Source organism: Oncorhynchus keta, unplaced genomic scaffold (assembly GCF_023373465.1).
Source record: "Oncorhynchus keta strain PuntledgeMale-10-30-2019 unplaced genomic scaffold, Oket_V2 Un_contig_6244_pilon_pilon, whole genome shotgun sequence".
Lineage (NCBI taxonomy): Eukaryota > Metazoa > Chordata > Actinopteri > Salmoniformes > Salmonidae > Oncorhynchus > Oncorhynchus keta.
The window spans coordinates 1,685,321-1,706,583 of NW_026288751.1; the positions used below are offsets into that span (position 1 = coordinate 1,685,321).

At 42.2% G+C, this 21,263-nt stretch overlaps 1 protein-coding gene across 1 annotated transcript in view; it reads left to right on the forward strand.

Annotated features, from left to right (window-relative positions):
- LOC118391358 (seizure protein 6 homolog) overlaps positions 1 to 21,263 on the forward strand; it is a 243,430-nt gene that overhangs the window by 173,936 nt on the left and 48,231 nt on the right. The window contains exon 4 of the mRNA XM_035782685.1: positions 7,719 to 7,914. Coding sequence (XP_035638578.1) covers positions 7,719 to 7,914 — 196 coding nt within the window. The remainder of the gene's footprint in view (positions 1 to 7,718; positions 7,915 to 21,263) is intronic.

A 21,263-nucleotide genomic window follows, 5' to 3' on the forward strand; every position in this document is an offset into this window, starting at 1 on the left:
GGCTTCACCATGTTTCATTGAAATGTACAGCTGTGTGTCATCCGCATAGCAGTGAAAGTTAACATTATGTTTTCGAATAACATCCCCAAGAGGTAAAATGTATAGTGAAAACAATAGTGGTCCTAAAACAGAACCTTGAGGTACACCGAAATTTACAGTTGATTTGTCAGAGGACAAACCATTCACAGAGACAAACTGATATCTTTCCGACAGATAAGATCTAAACCAGGCCAGAACATGTCCGTGTAGACCAATTTGGGTTTCCAATCTCTCCAAAAGAATGTGGTGATCGATGGTATCAAAAGCAGCATTAAGGTCTAGGAGCACGAGGACAGATGCAGAGCCTCGGTCCGATGCCATTAAAATGTCATTTACCACCTTCACAAGTGCCGTCTCAGTGCTATGATGGGGTCTAAAACCAGACTGAAGCATTTCGTATACATTGTTTGTCTTCAGGAAGGCAGTGAGTTGCTGCGAAACAGCCTTCTCTAACATTTTTGAGAGGAATGGAAGATTCGATATAGGCCAATAGTTTTTTATATTTTCTGGGTCAAGGTTTGGCTTTTTCAAGAGAGGCTTTATTACTGCCACTTTTAGTGAGTTTGGTACACATCCAGTGGATAGAGAGCCATTTATTATGTTCAACGTAGGAGGGCCAAGTACAGGAAGCAGCTCTTTCAGTAGTTTAGTTGGAATAGGGTCCAGTATGCAGCTTGAAGGTTTAGAGGCCATGATTATTTTCATCATTGTGTCAAGAGATATAGTACTAAAACACTTGAGCGTCTCTCTTGATCCTAGGTCCTGGCAGAGTTGTGCAGACTCAGGACAACTGAGGTTTGGAGGAATACGCAGGTTTAAAGAGGAGTCCATAATTTGCTTTCTAATAATCATAATCTTTTCCTCAAAGAAGTTCATGAATTTATCACTGCTAAAGTGAAAATCATCCTCTCTTGGGGAATGCTGCTTTTTAGTTAGCTTTGCGACAGTATCATAAAGGAATTTCGGATTGTTCTTATTTTCCTCAATTAAGTTAGAGAAATAGGATGATCGAGCAGCAGTAAGGGCTCTTCGGTACTGCACGGTACCGTCTTTCCAAGCTAGTCGGAAGACTTCCAGTTTGGTGTGGCGCCATTTCCGTTCCAATTTTCTGGAAGCTTGCTTCAGAGCTCGGGTATTTTCTGTGTACCAGGGAGCTAGTTTCTTATGAGAAATGTTTTTAGTTTTTAGGGGTGCAACTGCATCTAGGGTATTGCGCAAGGTTAAATCGAGATCCTCAGTTAGGTGGTTAACTGATTTTTGTCCTCTGGCGTCCTTGGGTAGGCAGAGGGAGTCTGGAAGGGCATCAAGGAATCTTTGTGTTGTCTGTGAATTTATAGCACGACTTTTGATGGTCCTTGGTTGGGGTCTGAGCAGATTATTTGTTGCAATTGCAAACGTAATAAAATGGTGGTCCGATAGTCCAAGATTATGAGGAAAAACATTAAGATCCACAACATTTATTCCATGGGACAAAACTAGGTCCAGCGTATGACTGTGACAGTGAGTGGGTCCAGAGACATGTTGGACAAAACCCACTGAGTCGATGATGGCTCCGAAAGCCTTTTGGAGTGGGTCTGTGAACTTTTCCATGTGAATATTAAAGTCACCAAAGAATAGAATATTATCTGCTATGACTACAAGATCCAATAGGAATTCAGGGAACTCAGTGAGAAACGCTGTATATGGCCCAGGAGGCCTGTAAACAGTAGCTATAAAAAGTGATTGAGTAGGCTGCATAGATTTCATGACAAGAAGCTCAAAAGACGAAAACGTCATTTTTTTGTTTGTAAATTGAAATTTGCTATCGTAAATGTTAGCAACACCTCCGCCTTTGCGGGATGCACGGGGGATATGGTCACTAGTGTAGCCAGGAGGTGAGGCCTCATTTAAAACAGTAAATTCATCAGGCTTAAGCCATGTTTCAGTCAGGCCAATCACATCAAGATTATGATCAGTGATTAGTTCATTGACTATAATTGCCTTTGAAGTAAGGGATCTAACATTAAGTAGCCCTATTTTGAGATGTGAGGTATCATGATCTCTTTCAGTAATGACAGGAATGGAGGTGGTCTTTATCCTAGTGAGATTGCTAAGGCGAACACCGCCATGTTTAGTTTTGCCCAACCTAGGTCGAGGCACAGACACGTTCTCAATGGTGATAGCTGAGCTGACTACACTGACTGTGCTAGTGGCAGACTCCACTATGCTGGCAGGCTGGCTAACAGCCTGCTGCCTGGCCTGCACCCTATTTCATTGTGGATCTTGAGGAGTTAGAGCCCTGTCTATGTTGGTAGATAAGATGAGAGCACCCCTCCAGCTTGGATGGAGTCCGTCACTCCTCAGCAGGTCAGGTTTGGTCCTGTTTGTGGGCGAGTCACAGAAAGAGGGCCAGTTATCTACAAATTCTATCTTTTGGGAGGGGCAGAAAACAGTTTTCAACCAGCGATTGAGTTGTGAGACTCTGCTGTAGAGCTCATCACTCCCCCTAACTGGGAGGGGGCCAGAGACAATTACTCGATGCCGACACATCTTTCTAGCTGATATGCACGCAGAAGCTATGTTGCGCTTGGTGATCTCTGACTGTTTCATCCTAACATCGTTGGTGCCGACATGGATAACAATATCTCTATACTCTCTACACTCGCCAGTTTTAGCTTTAGCCAGCACCATCTTCAGATTAGCCTTAACGTCGGTAGCCCTGCCCCCTGGTAAACAGTGTATGATCGCTGGATGATTCGTTTTAAGTCGAATACTGCGGGTAATGGAGTCGCCAATGACAAGAGTTTTCAATTTGTCAGAGCTAATGGTGGGAAGCTTCGGCGTCTCAGACCCCGTAACGGGAGGAGTAGAGACCAGAGAAGACTCGGCCTCTGACTCCGACCCGCTGCTTAATGGGGAAAACCGGTTGAAAGTTTCTGTCGGCTGAATGAGCGACACCGGTTGAACTTTCCTACAGCATTTCCTTCCAGAAACCGTGAGAAAGTTGTCCGGCTGCGGGGACTGTGCCAGGGGATTTATACTACTATCTGTACTTACTGGTGGCACAGACGCTTTTTCATCCTTTCCTACACTGAAATTACCCTTGCCTAACGATTGCGTCTGAAGCTGGGCTTGTAGCACAGCTATCCTCGCCGTAAGGCGAGTACAGCGACTGCAAATAGAAGGCATCATGTTAATGTTACTACTTAGCTTCGGCTGTTGGAGGTCCTGACGAATCGTGTCCAGATAAAGCGTCCGGAGTGAAAGAGTTGAGGAAAAAATAAATAAATATATGAACGGTAATTAAAAAGTGAAAACAGTAAAGTTGTCAGGTAGCAAAATAAGTTGGCAACAAAACACACAGCAACTCGAAAACAAGCCTGCAAGTTGTGCTGCCACCCTTATGCTTCACGGTTGGGATGGTGTTCTTCAGCTTGCATGCTTCCCCCTTTTTCATCCAAACATAACGATGGTCATTATAGCCAAACAGTTATATATTTTTTTCATCAGACCAGAGGACATTTCTCCAAAGGTACAATCTTTGTCCTCATGTGCAGTTGTGAACCGTAGTATGGCTTTTTTTATGGCAGTTTTGTAGCAGTGGCTTCTTCCTTGCTGAGCAGCCTTTCAGTTTATGTCGACATAGGACACGTTTTACACAGCATCTTCACAAGGTCCTTTGCTGTTGTTCTGGGATTGATTTTCGCACCAAAGTACGTTCATCTCTAGGAGATATAACGCGTCACCTTCCTGAGCTGTATGGCGGCTGTGTGGTCCCATGGCGTTTATACTTGCGTACTATTGTTTGTACAGATGAATGTGGTACCTTCAGGCGTTTGGAAATTGCTCCCAAGGATGAACCAGACTTGTGGAGGTCTACAATTTATTTTCTGTGGTCTTGGCTGATTTCTTTAGATTTTCCCATGATGTCAAGCAAAGAGGCACTGAGTTTGAAGGTAGGCCTTGAAATACGTCTACAGGAACACCTCCAATTGACTCAAATTATGTTAATTAGCCTATCAGAAGCTTCTAAAGCCATGACATAATTTTCTGGAATTTTCCATACTGTTTAAAGGCACATTCAACTTAGTGTATGTAACCATCTTACCCACTGGAATTGTGATACAGTGAATTCTAAGTGAAATAATCTGTCTGTAAACAATTGTTGGAAAAATGACTTGTGTCATGCACAAAGTAGATGTCCTAACAGACTTGCCTAAGCTATAGTTTGTTAACAAGACACTTGTGGAGTGGTTGAAAAACTAGTTTTAATGACTCCAACCTAAGTGTAAGTAAACGTCCGACTTCAACTGTATGCAGTATTTGATTGTGGGCTTCAACTAGATGAGGCTTGTAAAAATGTTGATGTCCTGGGAAAGCTTTATTTTTGTGTAGCATTATGGTAAGAACAATGGGAGTTTGACCTCAGTCTTGGATGATATCTATGGAAGAGAAAGTAACAGTCACATTTGAGCTATGTGAGCCCCTCACACCCATTGTTGGCACCCCCTCAACCGAGTGACAGGTAGTCAGTGTGACCAAATTCATTCTGGTGCCAGTGCTTGCCTGGTGCTCCTCTGCGTCACACTCTGGGCTCTCAGTCTGCCTCAGTGACACTCTCATTCCCCCTGGGAGAGCAGCCTATCAGAAGGCCACAGCAAGCTTCCACTACAACATCACACGCCAGGCCTGGTCTGGAGATCATCCTGTCTGTGTTCTTACTAGTGGTTGAAAAAGTACCCAATAGTCATACTTGAGTAAAAGTCAAGATACCTTAATATAAAATGACGCAAGTAAAAGTCACCCAGTAAAATACTACTTGAGTTAAAGTATTTGGTTTGAAATATACTTGAGTATCAAAAGTAAATGTAATTGCTAAAATATACTGAAGTAAAAGTATAAATCATTTCAAATTCCCTATATTAACAAAAACCAAACGGCACCATTTTCGATTATTAAAAAAAATGTATGGGTAGTCAGGGGAACAATCCAACATTCAGACATGATTTACAAACAAAGCATTTGTGTTTAGTGAGTCCGCCAGATCAGAGGCAATTAGGGATGGCCAGGGATGTTCTTTTGATAAATGTGTGACTTGGACCATTTTCCTGTCCTGCTAGCCATGCAAAATGTAACAAGTGCTTTTGGGTGTCAGGGAAAATGTATGGAGTTAAAAGTACATTATTTCCTTGAGGAATGTAGTGAAGTAAAAGCAAAAGTTGTCAAAATATGAATAGTAAAGTAAAGTGCAGATACCCCAAATAAGTGCTTTATACCACTGGTTCTTATGCTAGATACAGGGCCTGTAGATCTAATGTAGTGTGGTGCATTTATCCAAGATGATTATCAGATCCCTGGTTGTCTTTCATATCTGTTACCCACCGCTACACTCTAGATAACACATCACATTTATGGGAACTGCAGATGTTCCCCCAAATGTAGATTATGCCACTGCTACTTTATTCAACCGGTAAAACTATAGAGCATCCTCTGGAGTGGCTTTCAGTACATTCAGCTGCAGCTGCTGTTTCAGCCTGTTCAAGAGATAAAACACAGCTGTCACAGAGGCTGACAGAAAACAGGAGAAAAGAAACACACTGGTTTTAACTACAGTTACAGGGCCTGAATACTGAAAGGGGTAAACCTTTACTAGCTATACTGCGTAATGAACCATGTGATCCAGCCAAACTCTGCTGTCTTTCCAAATCACATTCTCTGTTTAGGAGGAAAAAATTGGCCTGATAAAAATACATCCTGCTGCCAGTTTTTTAATGGAAATTGAACAGGAGGCGGCATATCTCGAGTGGCCCATTTTTTTAAGGTAAACATTAAGAGACTGGCTCTGGTTGGAAATGAGACAGGAATTATGGGGGTGTCAATTGCATTAAAATCCCGTCTGATGTGAGCCGTGACCACACAAATGGCCTGTCAGGGTCGTGTGATGTTGTCTGGGGCATATTTGCCTGCTGTGTCGTACAAAGGAGAGGGGATCATGGTGTGGTAAATTGGCCAGACCCTCAGTCTTAACGCAGCATTAGTGGGCTGGGGAAGGGAGAGAATATACAGTACCAGTCAAACGTTTGGACACCTACTCATTCTAGGGTTTTTCTTTATTTTTATTTTTACTATTTTCTACTTGAAAACTATGAAATAACACATATAGAATCATGTAGTAACAGGTGTGCATTGTTAAAAGTTAATTTGTGGAATTTATTTCCTTCTTAATGCGTTTGAGCCAATCAGTTGTGTTGTGACAAGGTAGTGATGGTATACACAGGGTAGCCATACTTGGTAAAAGACCAAGTCCATATTATGGTAGGAACAGCTCAAATAAGAAAAGAAAAATGACAGTCCATCAATATTAAGACATGAAGGTCAGTCAATCCGGAAAATCTCGACTTTTTTGCAGTCGCAAAAACCATCAAGCGCTGTGATGAAACTGGCACTCATGAGGACCGCCACAGGAAAGGAAGACCCAGAGTTACCTCTGCTGCAGAGGATAAGTTCATTAGAGTTACCAACCTCAGAAATTGCATCCCAAATAAATGCTTCACAGAGTTCAAGTAACAGACACATCTCAGCATCAACTGTTCAGAGGAGACTGCGTGAATCATGCCTTCATGGTTGAATTGCTGCAAAGAAACCACTACTAAAGGACAATAATAATAAGAAGAGACTTGCTTGGGCCAAGAAACACGAGCAACTGACAGACTGGTAGACATCTTTCCTTTGGTCTGATGAGTCCAAATGTGAAATTTTTGGTCTCCAACCGCCGTGTCTTTGTGTGACGCAGACTAGGCGAGCGGATGATCTCCGCATGTGTGGTTTCCACCGTGAAGCATGGAGGAGGTGTGATGGTGTGGGGGTGCTTTGCTGGTAACACTGTCTGTAATTTATATAGAATTCAAGACACACTTAACCAGCGTGGCTACCACAGCATTCTGCAGCGATATGCCATCCCATCGGGATGTATACCATCCCATCATTTGTGCTTAGTCGGACTATCATTTGTTTTCAACAGGACAATGACCCAAACACACCTCCAGGCTGTGTAAGGACTATTTGACCAATGACAGTGATGGCCTCCACAATCACCTGACCTCAACCCAATTGAGATGGTTGAGGTGAGTTGGACAGCAGAGTGAAGGAAAAGCAGCCAACAAGTGCTCAGCATAATATGTGGGAACTCCTTCAAGACTGTTGGAAAAGCATGGTTGAGAGAAGCTGGTTGAGAGAATGCCAAGAGTTTGCAAATCTTTCATTATGGCGAAGGGTGGCTACTTTGAAGAATATAAAATATATTTTGATTTGTTTGACACTTTTTTGGGTTACTACATGGTTCCATATGTGTGATTTCATAGTTTTGATGTCTTCATTATTATTCTACAATGTAGAAAATCCTTGAATGAGTAGGTGTGTCCAAACTGGTACTGTAGGTGACAGTATTTCTGATGATATATTGTATTGAACCTCAACTACATCTCAAGTTGGACATGAACCTGTCATGCAGTGTCTCATTATGCTGTGTGGTAATGAGCATTAACTCGTTTGTCTCGTGGACTGTCGACACCTGTAGTTTCTGAAGCAACGAAACAGACACTTTTCCCAACATCATCAGGCAGTTTGGAAACATCACTAATTGTGACCAAATTCAACATCTGACTGACTGGTGGTGTGTTTGTGTGTTTGTGTGTTTGCAGGTGCTGAACGTGAGCCTGTCAGAGGGGGAGGTGGTGACAGTAGAAGACATGGGGGGACGAGAGCTGTCCATCCTGGCTAATGAGACCGTCCTGATGAGGGGTCTGGTGGTGCGCAGCTGGAGCAATCAAATCTCCATCCTTTACCGCAATGACCAGCAGCCTCACTCTGGCTCCCTGCTGCTGCTGCATTACCAAGGTGAGGTCACAACACAGAACCACACGACCACACACACTATGACTCAACGCTCTCACACAGGTCTCCTCGATTTTTATTCACACCTGCTATACACCCAATGCACAATTAAATGGTATCTAAAATAATGTTGTAATGTAGTGGGCAGTAATATTTGATATGTGAATATACAGTATATTATATATACATCACATTTGATTTGTTATGAGACTAAGAAATTAGTATATTAAAATGTTTATCTGACACCATTAAAATGTTCAAATATTAGGCAATGAATTGCTGTTGGCAAGCAAGAATTGGTCTGATAATTGTCTATATCAAAGGCATATGTTTAATTAACATTGTGCAATGAATGGATTCACAAACAAGGCATAAAACTTAAGTTATGACCTTTAACAAGCATTGCAAGGCATAATTTCAAGCATATACAGTAGATCCTAAGGTTAACTTACAATACAAAGCATGAACAAACAGATGCTTACTAAGCCAGAGGCCTAGAAGCCTAAGAAATGAGAATTGATCATACAACCTTCCTCCATGGACTGGATACAGGATAAGAGAGAGAACAAAGGCATTTAATTCCATTTATAACATCTGACATCAACCCAAGACCAACTACCTTTGACCAATCAAACGATACCAATTTTACAGTGTAACTTGACAACCCAAGGCCCAATCTCAACAGGGTGTCACAGCATTTAAAGGCTTGTGTGGGGGATGAGACCAATGTAAATAATTGTAATTTATTTCACCTTTATTTATTTAAGTAGGCAAGTCAGTTAAGAATAAATCCTTATTTACAATGACGGCCTACCAAAAGGCAAAAGGCCTCCTGCCGGGACGGGGGCTGGGATTAAAGAAAAAAAAAATATATATATATCTATATAGGACAAAACACACATCACGACGAGACAACACAACACTACATGAAGAGAGACCTAAGACAACAACATAGCAAGGCTGCAACACATGACAACACAGCATGGTAGCAACACAACATGGTAGCAGCGCAAAACATGGTACAAACATTATTGGGAACAGACAACAGCACAAAGGGCAAGAAGGTAGAGACAACAATACATCATAAAAAGCAGCCACAACTGTCAGTAAGACAACTGGCAGAACGGAGGATGAGGGCTGCAGTAGATATTTAAATAAGACAGAATTCCTTAGAGGACAATAAAAAGCCTTTGTATAATGGAGTAATTCAGAGTTCCCCTGTACAAATACCACAGAGATAAAACATCCATATAGATAGCATCAGAGTTATCCTCCGTGAACAAGTTTCAGATGGATACAAAACATGGATACTATAGTAATATTCAATCATATTCGATATTCATTGCTCTGGATACTGTAACAGGGAGATACATTTTGGCTCCTCAGAGGGGGAAGGACTGACTTGTCCTTTGGCATTGTCCTTTGTTCCTGGACAATTTGCCATGCAACTCCAGGTGACAGAGATGACATATATCAGGGCCGAGCCTACAGTAAAGTGTAGTAAAGTTCGAGGTACAGAGGAAAAATCCTTCCAGAAGCGTTTGGTTAAGCTGCCGAGCTCTATATGCTGATAGCTCTCATCACTAGCAAACACAGCTTGCTCATGTTCGCCTGAAAAAAGACAAGGGCTGTCATTTCAGGGGTATAATTACATGGCATAAGTATTGTGCTAATAGACATTTACAGAGCTGTCAGATAGCAGAGGGCTGTCGGGACCATTGTTCCTCATCACACCGTAGCCTTTGATGTGACGTCACTAGGAGAAGGGGGAAAAACAACACAACATTAAGCCAAAATCCTTTGTCTCTGGAAACTAATAAACTATGACAGGCTGTTAGAAGAATAATGCGTCTTAACATGCCTCTGATGTGCCTGGTGAATATAATGTCACCCTTGCCCCTCAAACTCCCTCTCTGTCTCTCTCACTTTCTCTCTTAAAAAAGTCTAAGCCGATGAGGGGGGGCTGTACTAAGCTAACATATGGAATTGGGGATAAAATATTGAATTTGACCTTTACTCCTATAGCCCATTGAATAACACCTTTATAAATGGCAACAACAAAAAAACAGCCAAAAAATGTATAATAAGGAATAAAGTTGTGAAGTGTTTGTCATATATCAAAGATATATAAGAAAGCTCAGGAAATATTATATATATATATTTATTTTATTTTATTTTATTTAACCACTTATTTTTGTTGACATCTCCATACTACTTTATATGGGTTACCTTCAGACGAGTCCTGGGACACTTGTGGGGGTCGTAGAGCAAAACGGAGAACATTGTGTCCGTGAGAGTCCTCCCTTTCCATAGAGTGGTGTCGTGACGTTGTATTAGTTAATGTGACGACTGTTGCTCATCGAATGATTAAAGGTTTCTAATTGCATGATTAACTGAATCAAGCAATTATTAACTCATTAACCTGGGGCGCCATTGGAAAATTAGTTTTATTGAGTTTTTATTTCCCAAATTAACTCAAAGAATATCAGAATATCGATTTTACAACAGCCTCTAATTAATCAGTTTCCTCTACGGTCTCGTTCTGAATGTCGTATAATCCGGGAATCTGCATGGACCCGGGTCTCACCAATGAGTTCGTACCACACCAATCTTAGTTGAGTATTTATTTACTAGAAAGCTAAAATGATGATAAAAGATACACATAAACAACACACAGTCTAGGCTATTTATTAGAACTTAGTATAATGGGCCAACACACTATGGTGCGTGTCACCCAAAATGGTGATTTTAAAGAGAGAGAAAAAGAGAAAGTACACGAGAAATATACATTTGGGTGAATTTGTCAGCTATGCTTATTCTAACCCTAGACTTGCCCCAAACTGCCGCTCTTATGGGTCAGAATATAAGGATGTAATTACGTGGGGAAGGTCTCCGTGGATTCTCAGTGTGGACCGTTCAGGCTGCTCAATGATGCACTTCTCCGGCGCAACTCTCTGGTCGTCCTCACAATGTCAGTGTCCTTTTGGCTTAGGAGTCTGTTCCCTCGCCCTTGATGCACGACATTTGCGATAAGGAGCGTGTTATCGATTTAAAGCCACCTGAGTCAGCTCTCTGTACTCATCCTGAGAAGTGTGTTAAAGTTCCGTTACAAGTGATGCCGGCTATATGCACCAGGTCTCCAGTGCGCCTTCCCAGCCCAGTATGTCCTGTATCAACTCCCCGTACTCATCCTGAGAAGTGTGTTAAAGTTCCGGTACAATTGATGCCGGCTATACGCACCAGGTCTCCAGTGCGCCTTCCCAGCCCAGTACGTCCTGTATCAACTCCCCGTACTCATCCTGAGAAGTGTGTTAAAGTTCCGGTACAATTGATGCCGGCTATACGCACTAGGTCTCCAGTGCGCCTTCACATTCCAGTACGTCCTGTGCCAGCTCCTCACACTTGCCGTGCGAAGTGTGTTAAAGTTCCGGTACAATTGATGCCGGCTCTATGCACCGTGTCTACAGTGTTCCTTCACAGCCCAGTACGTCCTGTGCCAGCTCGTTGCACTTGCCGGGCGAGGTTTGTCATCGAACCGGTACCATTGATGCCAGGTATACGCACCAGGTCCCCAGTACGTCTTCCCAGTCAGGTACGTCCTGCACCTGCGCCCCGCACTCGCCCTGAAGTGCGTGGACCTAGTCCGGTGCCACCTGTACTGGCCCCACGCATCAGGCCTCCAGGAAGCCTCCCCAGTCCAGTACGCCCTGTGCCTGCTCCCCGCACTCGCCCTGAAGAGCGTGTCACCAGCCCAGTACCACCAGTGCCGGCCCCACGCACCAGGCTTCCTGCGAAAATCCTCAGTCCAGAGCTTCTTGCAAAGATCCTCAGTCCAGAGCCTCCTGCAAAGATCCTCAGTCCAGAGCTTCCGGCGACAGTGCCCAGTCCAGAGCTTCCGGCGACGTTTCACAGTCCGGAACCTCCAACGTTTCACAGTCCGGAACCTCCTGAGACGGTCGACGGTCCGGAACCTCCTGAGACGGTCAACGGTCCGGGAACCTCCTGAGACGGTCCACGTTCCGGAACCTCCTGAGACGGTCCACGGTCCGGAACCTCCTGCGACGGTCAACGGTCCGAGACCTCCAGCTCCATGGCCGGAGCTTTCTCCTGTGCCGATGTCCAGTACAAGCACGGCGTATGGTCCAGCTCCATGGCAGGAGCCCTCCTCTGCGCAGATGCCCAGTCCAGACACGGCGTCCAGCCTGGGTCCATGGGCTGGATCCGCGGGATGAGTGGGTTCTTCGGCCCACACCAGAGCCACCACCAAAGATGGTGGATCCTAGAGCTGAGCGGGTTCTTCATCCCGCAGCATAGCCGCCACCGGCACTAGACACCCCCCTAACCCTCCCTTTTTGTTTCAGGTTTTGTGGTCGGAGTCCCATAGAAAGCTTTTATTTTCTATGGTAGAGTAGGTCGGGGCATGACTGGTGGGTTGTTCTAGTTTATATTTTCTATGTGTGGTTTTAGGTTCATTTTCTATGTTGCTGATTTGTATGATTCCCAATTAGAGGCAGCTGGTTATCATTGTCTCTAAAATTGGGGATCATAATTAAGTAGCATTTTTTCCACCTGTGGGTTACGGGATATTGTTTATGTTTAGTTGCCTCTTCGCACTGCATTGTCGTCACGGTTTGTTTATTCTTTATTTGTTTTGTATTTGCTTAAGTTTCACTTTATTCATTAAAAGTATGTGGAACTCAAAGTACGCTGCGCCTTGGTCCGATCATTATTACGAACAACGTGACAGTAATCCATTAAGTTACCAGCTAAAATATTGTAATCTGATTACAGATACTTTTGAAAAACTAGATTACTTCGAGGATTACTTTTAAATTCAGAAAGGATGTTTGCGGAAAAAAATCTTTGACACTTCACTGTTTTCTCAATGACATTCAAGTTTAAGTTTCTTCCATCTGAGCGAGTCTGACCACAAGTCAGAGACCACTATGATGACACACCAAATGTGTTTGATCAATCGCCGGAAAAGAGCAGGAATAGGCTTTTGTAGGCTACAGTTATACCCAATGGTGCGACTGGTGTCGGCATCCAAAAATTATCCAACTTCAATAAACACTTGGGGATAAGGATGACAGCAGTGGTGTAGTCTACTGCGATACAGATATAACTTATTATTGATATCTACATATCTCATTGATGTGAATCACACTGCTGCTCTCTCATTTAACTATTTGCGCCTTACGTATTGTGGTTGTTGTGGGTGGCTGTTCACAAATCTAAATGTGCATTTAAACCCAATAATGTTTGAATTCAAGAAGTTTAAGCTGGTTATCAATCATTGTTTTTGACATCAGTGGACAGCCAGTGAAAAATGTGCTCTTGCAACAGCTGCATAGTGCAGATCCCATCCTATGGAATAAAAGTGGGGTTTTAATTGCTCAATCTAATTCATACTGATAATATAAATAAATCCATAGGCCTAATGGACACATGTTCAAACTCGCACACTTTTGATAGACTTAAAGGGCCAGTCTGTAGTTGTTAAACCCATTTTTGGATTTATAAATTATATATATATATATCCACTGATTCTTGAAGAAAATAACTTATAAATGCCTTATGAACCCAAAACATAAACATGTTTTTTTTTCCAATGTTTGTATCCATTGTTAATGTAAACAAACACTGTATAGCCTCATAACATGATTAAAACAATTAATTTGGATATCATGGATGAGTCGGTCCTTGCATCAATTTGGCTAATCTACACTTCCATATTTCCAAGTCATATTCTTGAAGATCAAGGGGTATAACATTTATTGGAATGACTGGAATTCTGATAGACTTTGGTTTTTAATGTAAAGATATCCTTTAATCGTATTATTATATGTAGTAGAAAGCGATGGGTTAGAAGAAGTCTACATAACCAAACCATAAAGTAACATTTAACATCCATATATGGCCAGCTATGTAAACTTTAACATTGATTTATCCTGCAATAGATGTTGTTCAATTGGAAACATACATGTTTGTATTCTTCTTATGCCTCTTAAGGGGAAAGTAATTGAATGTAATCAGATTACGAGTTTGGGTAATACAAAATGTATGTTACAGATTACAATTTTGGGCAGGCAACTAGTAACTTTCTAAATGTAATGGATTACATTTAGAAAGTAACCTACCCAACCCTGTATTTTTTTAAATAATCGTAGGTATATGATCACACTGGTTATATATCATTTGTTTTATTACTTGGCACAGCTGAGTGAGCATAATAATTTGTTTTTTTTAATGTTACTGGACTGATGGCCTGCATCTGATAGTCAGTCTGCGGGGGAGGGAGCAGAAGTGAGGCTGTCTCTCACCTGTCTCAGTCCCTCCGCCGAGAAAAGGGGACACAGTCTTCCAGCTGATGACAAAACTCACGTCGCACTGCATTATTTCTGTCTCATGCACCAATTCATGTTGTTACTCTTATGACCAGAGAAAGTTAAATATTCCTCAATATTAAAAAAGACAAGCCACTAGCAATAACAGCGTAAGCCTATCGTAACACTTTGCTATACTCTTTCATTGCTGCTGCAGTGCTGGTTGTAGCGTGAGTGGATGTAGGGATAACGTGCATTTTATGACTTCTAAAAATATGGAACAAAGTGTTGACAGTGCTGAATAACAACTTAACACATTAACACATTAGCTTGGCTGTATTCATTGAGTCTCTCTCTAGTCATGGTTTTAAAAGTTTTGAATCTCACAGTATCAACTTTGCTGTGTTCTCAGGGCTTCTTTTTAAAAACCTATGGCTCGAGCAAACTGTTCAGACACGATGAGCATTCTGATTGGCCAACGATAGGTCTAAAGGTGCACTTGATTTGCTCTCTTGGCCTGCCGGATATTCAGAGTTCTACCTTCAGACACATGAAATGGTTGAAAATGGGAACACTTTGCCTTCCCGGTGCTAGGGCTGCTGAATCAAGTGCACATACCACTAACAGGGAAGAAAGGCTTTATTGTTGTTGTATTTTACAGAAATGTTTGGTGATCGACTACGAATGCCTTGGAGGTCAACCAGTTCATCGCGATCGACCGGTTGGTGACCACTGAACTACCATTTAGGAAATAGTTCATCAGTGTTTCTAAGCTGTTCTGCGTGTCTTTGTTTGGCCGATACGAGTGCTGGCACATTACACTGTGTTAGAGCAGGGAGAGGGGGGTAGACAGGGACCACAGTAGGGGAGTGATGAGAGCTTTTACCAGGCCTCTAATGGATCAGTTATAGCCCACATGTGAAATGTGCCCCGTGCATCACCACTCACAATGAGCCATGCTCTTCGTGTATCCCAAACAACCATGGAAAGGGAAATGCCGTAATGTTGCTGCTTACCATGTGTGATTTGACCCCCGGTCCCCGTAGGGTGGAAATATATTGTTGGATATATAAATAGGTTGTAAAGTACAGCCTTTAATGCGCTGAATTCCCATTGTACCATTGATTATAAAGAACTCTGTGTGAAGAAAGCCCTCTTTGGAATAGTAGCCAATAAACAAGCAGTGGGTGATGTGGAACTCTATTCTTTACAACTCTCCCACACACATTCAGACTTCACTGTTAGTGCCTATACAGACTATGTGATCTCCAGTGGACTGGCAGCACAGAATGCTGCTTATTGAGGAAGAGGGTAAACTTTAAAGATTCAAGCCCCTCAATAATTCACAAAGAAATAGGAGAATAGCAGCCGTGGCCGGGAGACTCGAGGCAAACAGACCACGAGAGAGGTGACTGGGGATCCAAAAGTAAAGGATTGGAGAAACAGAACATTTACTTTGGGTCAGAGACTAAGCAATTAGTCTGAGTACAATACATGCTACTGAGTGGAGATCCATCATGTAACAAAAAAAACATCACCTACCGGATATTAGAGAAATGTCACAGGTCTGTACTAACAACAGCATTGCATTAACACCTACTCACTGAATAGTAAACAGTACATCACATTTGAATAATAAACCTTGCTCTAAGTACAAGTCATCTTCTTTCCTATCATCCTGCTGAGGGTGAAACAGACTGATTTTGTAAAGCTCCACCCAACAATAAACAAAATCCTTGCTCAGTGAATTACTTTGCGCTCACCCTGAATCACCCTGCATGAGGGCAGACAACGTAGGGTGTCCTGTTGATCAGCACTCTCTGGCTTCAGCAGCACATCATCATTTCCCCTCATACTCAGACAACTGTGAGCCCAACAATCTGGGCTTTATCCTCACGCACTGAGTAAAGAACTCCCTCACTAAATCCTCAAAGCAGGGCTTTTCAGACTCGAGGCATTGGGGTGCATCTGTGGGGGTGCATCTGTGGGGGTGCATTTGTGGGGGTGCAGAAGGCAACCACATGTTTAAGTCATTCAGTGATGTAGGTATTATGTCAAATTTTTATGCCAGGGTATTAAATTCTCTCTAATTGATATCAAACACTATGGCAGCATGACACGCTTTCACACTGTGCCCATGTCAGTTTTTATGCTTGGCAAAGCAACAATGGGAGCCTATAAAGTCATCATAACATATGGGATTTCATTAGTTCTACAGAGCTAATGTTGTGTAACAGCAGCTCTGAATTTGAATGATAAATGCTTTTCACGCTATTTGACATTTCTATTTCAAATCATCAGTCTCAAGAAAAAAGGTACTTTTCAGAAAATATTTTGCTGTCTACATTAAACAAATTCCAATGTGTACCTGCAAAGCTTCTCTCTCTGTCACGCTTGATATCATCATCCTTATATTAATGGTCTCATTTTATGCACATCCACAAATTCCGTCCGTGAAGGACATTTGGAGCAATTAGAAGGCTACTCTTTAATCTATTTATAACCGTTACTCCACAAGCATGACAGCAAATTTCAAAGGCTATCAGGATTTAGATTTGTGTTAATCTCCATGGTGTGCGCAATCACCTTGTCCATTGTAATGGGGTGTTAAAAATGTGATGGGACAAGCGTTGAGAAGGAGACAGATCTGTAGCGAGAGATCTCAGCTCTGGGTAATTAATATCTGCAGAAGGCCCTGGCTGTGGCTTAGATGACACTGATGAATGCTGCAGTAGTAATAGTAGCAGCACAGTTAACACTGGGGAGTGATGATGTGTCTGTGTCACAGCCTGCATCTAGTCTTCTTCAACTCTCCTGAGGGTTGAGAATGTTGTGTGTGTGTGCAATACATACAGGAAAGAGTGGACCTCAGGCTGAAATATTGGTGAAGGCAAACCTGAACTAAGCCCTCTTGCAATTCCTTTATGACTTCCCTGATCCCTCATACTGAGGTCGACATTTAATGACTGTCTAGACAGGTAGACACTTGGTTCTTGGATTGAATTGAGAAAAAGTCTATACATCTTTGAAATAGACTTAGAACACATCTGCATACGGTCAGGTGTTCAGTACTGTAATAAACTCTAACCTATTACATCTATAAAAAGTTAATTTATTAATTATAACCTCATATCATATCATCATTCTGAACAGTCATAACCTCCTTGCATCTGCAAAAACCTGAGCCTTACTTATGATTCAGTAGAACACCAATTGGTTTAATAATTTATTTACTAGCTAATTAAATGGTAACACAGAATAAACATACTCACCTAATACTTTAAAAACAGGTCCCTAGCGGAATGACAATAACATGTCTGCTTGTTACAAAAGAGATGGAGAGGGGGCAGAGAGGGACAGAGACATTTAATCTTTGCACATGTAGAAACTACTCTCGCGTACAGTAATCATATACACAAATTCACTCAACTGTGTCCTACCACCTTTCAGCATGGGAGATGAGAACTGTATCGTTGGCTGTCGATTCTGCTGAGGACGACAGCAGCTTATTCATAGAGGTTTCTGCCATGTGTCTCTCAGTGTGTCTCCTCTGCTGTAATGGAGACATCTGTTGGTGTGACACCAAAAGGGAGGGAGAGGAGGGCAGAAACATTTCCTTTAACTCTTTAATCAGCCGTTTGATTTCCCACTACTACACGGCTCCCTGGAGGCTGCAGCTGGGAAGGGAGGACTCCCAGTTGGTCATAACTACAGGGGGGCAGGTATCATTTTATTACCAATCTTAATATTCCCACCCTGACAATATACTCTGTATGTAATTATCCTCAATGTGTTCTGATGGGCAGAGCACTAAACAAATTCTCTCTGCATTTCACAACAGATACTCGGGCCAAAGGGGAGAGATGCATTTTTCATCTGGTCATGTAAAATTGAGGAGACTTCATAGACTTGGTTAGTAGAGGGTTGGAGAGGGCTGCAGAGCAGAGGGATACCCCAGCCAAAACAAGTTATCACCTCCACCAAGTCAGTATGTGTGGAATATTTCACATGGCAAAGAAAAGCCATCCACTCAAATGTCAACTGAGAGCATTAAGGCCCTCACATATACAAATACTGCCTACACACTTTACAGATGTGTGTTAAACCACAGTCTCATAGGTAACACTCTGTGATCGATTCCGATACATTTTGATTCCATGCCCAGTGGATATTGTGGTTCAGCATCATCAGCATCAGAGTGAAAACAGCCCTTGAAGACTAATTGAAAGGTCTGGTGAATTACTCTGATTTTAAGTACATGTGAGTCTTGCTCTATACGAGTTCTCCGATGAAACATTACCCTTAAACAAAGATCAATAGTCTTGTCACTGGGAAGAGAGGTTCAATCTGAGAGAGCCCCACCACAGTCCTGCTGTGATGTATTGATATTTATGTGGTTGGGTTAAACATTTAATTCCAATGGTCAACTGCTCAATAAATGCTATTAAGGAGAAGTAACTTTAGACTGCAGCCGGCACAGTCCCATCAATGAGGGTTTGTCTACTCTAGACTGATGAGTAGAGTGAGTCTCTCCAGAGCACCAAATTACATTACCACTGATGCCATAGGCTGCCATGCTCCCTGCTTCCCTGCATCCTGTCATTACTGCTGATTTAGTTGCCATGAATCAGTTATGAGTTGTAACCCTCATTATTAATATTATTGATTTACTGTCATACAATTCTTAATACATGATAAATTGCAAATTGAGCCTGCCATAATAGGTTAGAGTTTAAGTCAATGCTAAGTTTATTAGCAATACCTTATTTTACTCAGAGACATGTCAGTCCAAAGGCATGTGGTTAGTGTAGCCACCACTGCCAGCCACTAGTGATAATCCTTTATCCACTTTGGCTCTGTGCGTTAATACCTATTGATCCTTGACTGATAAAGTGGCAATGGTCATTGATGAGATAGGATGTCATTCAAACCCATTACAGCTGTCACTGATGGCAGAGATCAGGACCACATTTTCACAGTTGTTTCCCTCCTCTTTCCCCCCTATTTTCTCTCTCTTATGGGGCAGAATAACCAAGGACATTACCTCAGCATCTGTTGCCTGAGGCCCCACCATCAGCTAATCTGCCTCTGTATTTACTGTGGTGCCATTACTTGTAATAGCAAAACAATCAGGCTTTATGGCCCTCTAAGATGAAGTACAATGGAATGGAGGCTGCACGTCATTTCATTCTTAGGGGATTGTCTCTGCCTGCAGCATCCCCATTGTACAGGCTCAACAAATATGAAATGGTGGTATGATAATGACAATAACTGGGCTCAGTGGAGCCAGTGATAAAGTAAGAATTCAATGGATGACCTAGGGCAGCTGGACTGGCACTCTGCATCTCATTGATTTTACTCCAGAGAGAGAAGACTGGCTGGCTGGCTGCTTCATCATATTGGAAATGTTAGTGTGGGAGAAATCAGTGTGCCATTTTTATTATAACCTATGCTTGCACACTGAACCTTAAGGCATTTCTTAAGGAGGTGGTTTGTAATTTGAGTTGTATGTGTTGAAATTTGATTGGTATTTGACTAATAATGGTTCAACAGCCGGAGGACGAAACTCGGTTTGTTTGGCCTTCAATATGGTGTTAATAAGTCTGAACCACATTCCAAGAGACGAGCCTTTGTAAAACCATTGTTTCTCTACGCTTGCAGAGAGTCTTGTTAGGCTATGAGAGATATCTAGAGGAGAAGCTCTTGAATGCAGTGTCGCAAGCAAATCATTTTCTCTTTTATCAGTTCTGTGCTGTTCCTGTAGCATTAATGTTAACAATAAATGATAGTCTTTGAGTGACACATGGTATTGTTTACTATCGGCCCCCTTGAGCAGTTGTTGATGTGCTGAGGCAGCCAGGTAAGATAATGATTTAACACAGTATTACAGCCGGGAGAGTTATGTACAGAGTTGTGTACAGGTTTATGAGGGCATCCTGGGATAAATCATATTTGCTGCACACTTTAACACCGACTTTAAACCACATGTGGTACATCAAATACACGAAACGACTTCCTGCAAAGTATGCCACACTGCACAATGGTGTCAGGAAGTACAATGATGTATAGTACACAACACGAAGAGAGCTAAAGTGAATCCTTAGTAAATAGACAGACACTAAAACCCCTAGCTCTGTCAGTCTTATTGAGTTTGATTGCTGGGGGAGAGCATCGTCTACTTTCAGCACTAATATCCAAATGTCTTCTGGCAGGCAGGGAGAGGGGTTGAAATTAAATTGCCTTCCAAAGTGCACTTTTCCTTAATGCCTCGTGTCGAGCGGCAGAGGGCTGTAAAACTGTTAGCTTTAATGTTGATTTTCTTATGCAGCCATGAGAAGAAAGGGAAATAAAGAGCAGTGATTACACCATTTGAATGGGTTCTGGAAAGCTTAAACGTTTTATGTTGCGACAGCGTAATGCTCCCGTGCTCAGTCTCTGCACACTCAACCCCCACAGTGGTTGTCTCAGGTTCAGCATTCTACACTGTCCCTTTTATTCCCATGTCTTGGGGAGCAGGTGGAGGAGGAGGTAGTGACTGGTCGACAGCAGGAGAGCAGGAGTGTGAGCTGAGCTGAGAGCTTTGTTTGAAATGTTTCCACCTGCGTGTTGACACAACCTAACAGCTCATTTCCACTTCGACTGTTCCTCCAAATCATATTAATGAGAAAAGGATTGAGTCAGACATACTAAACAGTTGGGATCCTCCACAGGGTCCTTGTCTTTGCTCTCTGTTTTCAAAGCTGTCTGTCACACTTAGCCTACTAGTGCTTAAGTCTCTGTAGACACAGGCAATTTAACAGCTTTGTTATCCTCAAAATATTCACTAATGTTGTTATTTAGAAACAGCAATCAGATAGCCAGTTTGTAGCCAGTTTGCTACAGCAGGAGAATAATCATGCAGCAACAGGAAATATGAATTATTCTGTGGATTATAATTCATGTACATTTTTGTAGGGGGTGATGCATTTTTCATATGGAAAAACTTCAGAAGCCTTTTAAAACCTCAAATACATTACAAGTTTTACA